The sequence below is a fragment of the Pinus tabuliformis genome, chromosome J (genome assembly GCF_031772625.1).
Source record: "Pinus tabuliformis cultivar Carrire ecotype Pingquan chromosome J, CPIR1, whole genome shotgun sequence".
Taxonomy (NCBI): Eukaryota; Viridiplantae; Streptophyta; class Pinopsida; order Pinales; family Pinaceae; genus Pinus; species Pinus tabuliformis.
Genome location: NC_142295.1, coordinates 1,445,141,116 through 1,445,142,908, shown reverse-complemented (window position 1 = coordinate 1,445,142,908; position 1,793 = coordinate 1,445,141,116). Strand labels below are relative to the sequence as shown.

The 1,793-nt window shown below is 40.8% G+C and overlaps 1 protein-coding gene across 1 annotated transcript; it reads left to right on the top strand.

The window, feature by feature from the left end:
• Window positions 1–210: 210 nt before the first annotated feature.
• Window positions 211–1,102, top strand: LOC149232804 (histone H4-like). Its single transcript, XM_089376575.1, has one exon. It carries the CDS (start codon window positions 244–246, stop codon window positions 553–555), a length of 312 nt encoding a protein of 103 aa, XP_089232701.1. The 5' UTR covers window positions 211–243; the 3' UTR covers window positions 556–1,102.
• Window positions 1,103–1,793: the final 691 nt, after the last annotated feature.

The window sequence follows — 1,793 nt, the reverse complement described above, 5'->3', positions numbered from 1 at the left end:
CTTTCTTCCTAATAAAGAAAGTCCGCCGAGCAATGGTGTCTTTTCATTGATCCTTGCTCTGGTTGGGTTGATCCGCGTGTGGGTGTGTTTGTGACGTCGATGGGCTCTTGCGAATCTGACGGCGGAGATTCATTTGGCGCCAAAGTCATAGGAATTTGAATTTTCAGGAGCCGGAAGATTTCAAAGCATTACATTGAATTGAATCTGTTGTTGAAGAAGAGGTAAAGAAGAAAAGCAGGAAAGATGTCTGGTCGCGGAAAAGGAGGGAAGGGTTTGGGAAAGGGAGGAGCAAAGAGGCACCGTAAGGTGTTGAGGGATAACATTCAGGGTATCACAAAGCCTGCCATCAGACGGCTGGCTAGGAGAGGCGGAGTCAAGCGCATAAGCGGTCTCATCTATGAAGAGACGAGGGGAGTTCTCAAGATCTTTCTCGAGAATGTTATCAGGGATGCCGTCACCTACACTGAACACGCCCGGAGGAAGACAGTGACCGCCATGGATGTCGTTTACTCCTTGAAGAGGCAGGGCAGGACCCTCTACGGCTTCGGCGGTTGATTGAATCAATTCTTCAAATGGATTCATCAACTAAGTTTGTTGATTAGTCAGTAGACCAATACCTCCATGCAAAGAGATTTATGAATTCTTTAAACGATTGAAACTGTACTTAGCTTTCTCTTCGGGAGCCTTTTATGAGTTTAGGATCAGCCTTTGTGCACAATTTGCAATGAGCCACTTTTGACGGTTCGGGTTTCATGGAGAGTTTCAAAGGTACATCATTTGAGTTGAAAAGTCTCTCCAAGGAACCAATCCTCTCATGATTAAATTTGTTTTGAGCTATATAACCATTTGTCCTCCAATCCTTTGAGGCTGGGATTGGTCTACTGACTAATCATTTTCCATCTGTCACATCATCATCATCCGAATCTCTATTCAAATTTGAATATTCATCAGTTAATATGTTCCTCGTCTTTCAAAACCTGCCATTTTATTATGTTATCAAGGAAGGTCTCTTGACACCGCCCCCTCGCGTTTCTGGAATTTGTTTCCTCGTCTATGAAGAATGCGGAGCAATTAGGGTAAAATGAGCGAAACAATATTTTCTGTTATGTTTTGTGTAGGAATTAAGAATGCTAAGAATGCTAAGCTGTTAAATTTTAATTTGGTCGTTTTCTTGCATTTGTTTTTTGATCCTATGCTTTGTTGGCCTCTTATTCAAGGAGTTTATATCATAATAAGATCCGTGGGAATCCTTCAGATGATCATCTGCTTAGTCTGAGAAATCACATTGAAGAACAAACGATATTAAAGGCCTTTAAATATAGATGTGTTACGGTATTGATGTTGCAATTCCACGGCTTATCTGATCATGTTATTCGGGCCATTTTTGGAGTTGGATACCCGTTTTGAGGGTTTATAGGCTACATATGGGCCACTGTGCCTCATTTAATAATTCTATCGGCCTTCCTTTGTACCTTTTGGGACAATTGCTAGTATATGTTACTTCATTTTATGGTTAACATTGTATAACAAAAACATGCGTTGTGTTATGTAATTAATACTAACATGTAATATTGATTTTTTTTGTCAGAATGCTATAGGTAATGATTTCCAAGACGATGATCCAAATTATGTTCAACATATATCACGAGATGATGAGGATGAGGATGAAGATGATGGTGGTGAAGGAGGAGATGATGATGATAGTTACGGTGTTGGTGATGATGTGGATCAGAGTAATGAGGATGGTCAAGATGATCATGAGGATGATCTTGGTGGTGGTAGCTAGGGATGCA

Coding starts and splice junctions, on each gene's coding strand:
- LOC149232804 (XM_089376575.1), top strand. CDS start 244: ATGTCTGGTCGCGGAAAAGGAGGGAAGGGTTTGGGAAAGGGAGGAGCA.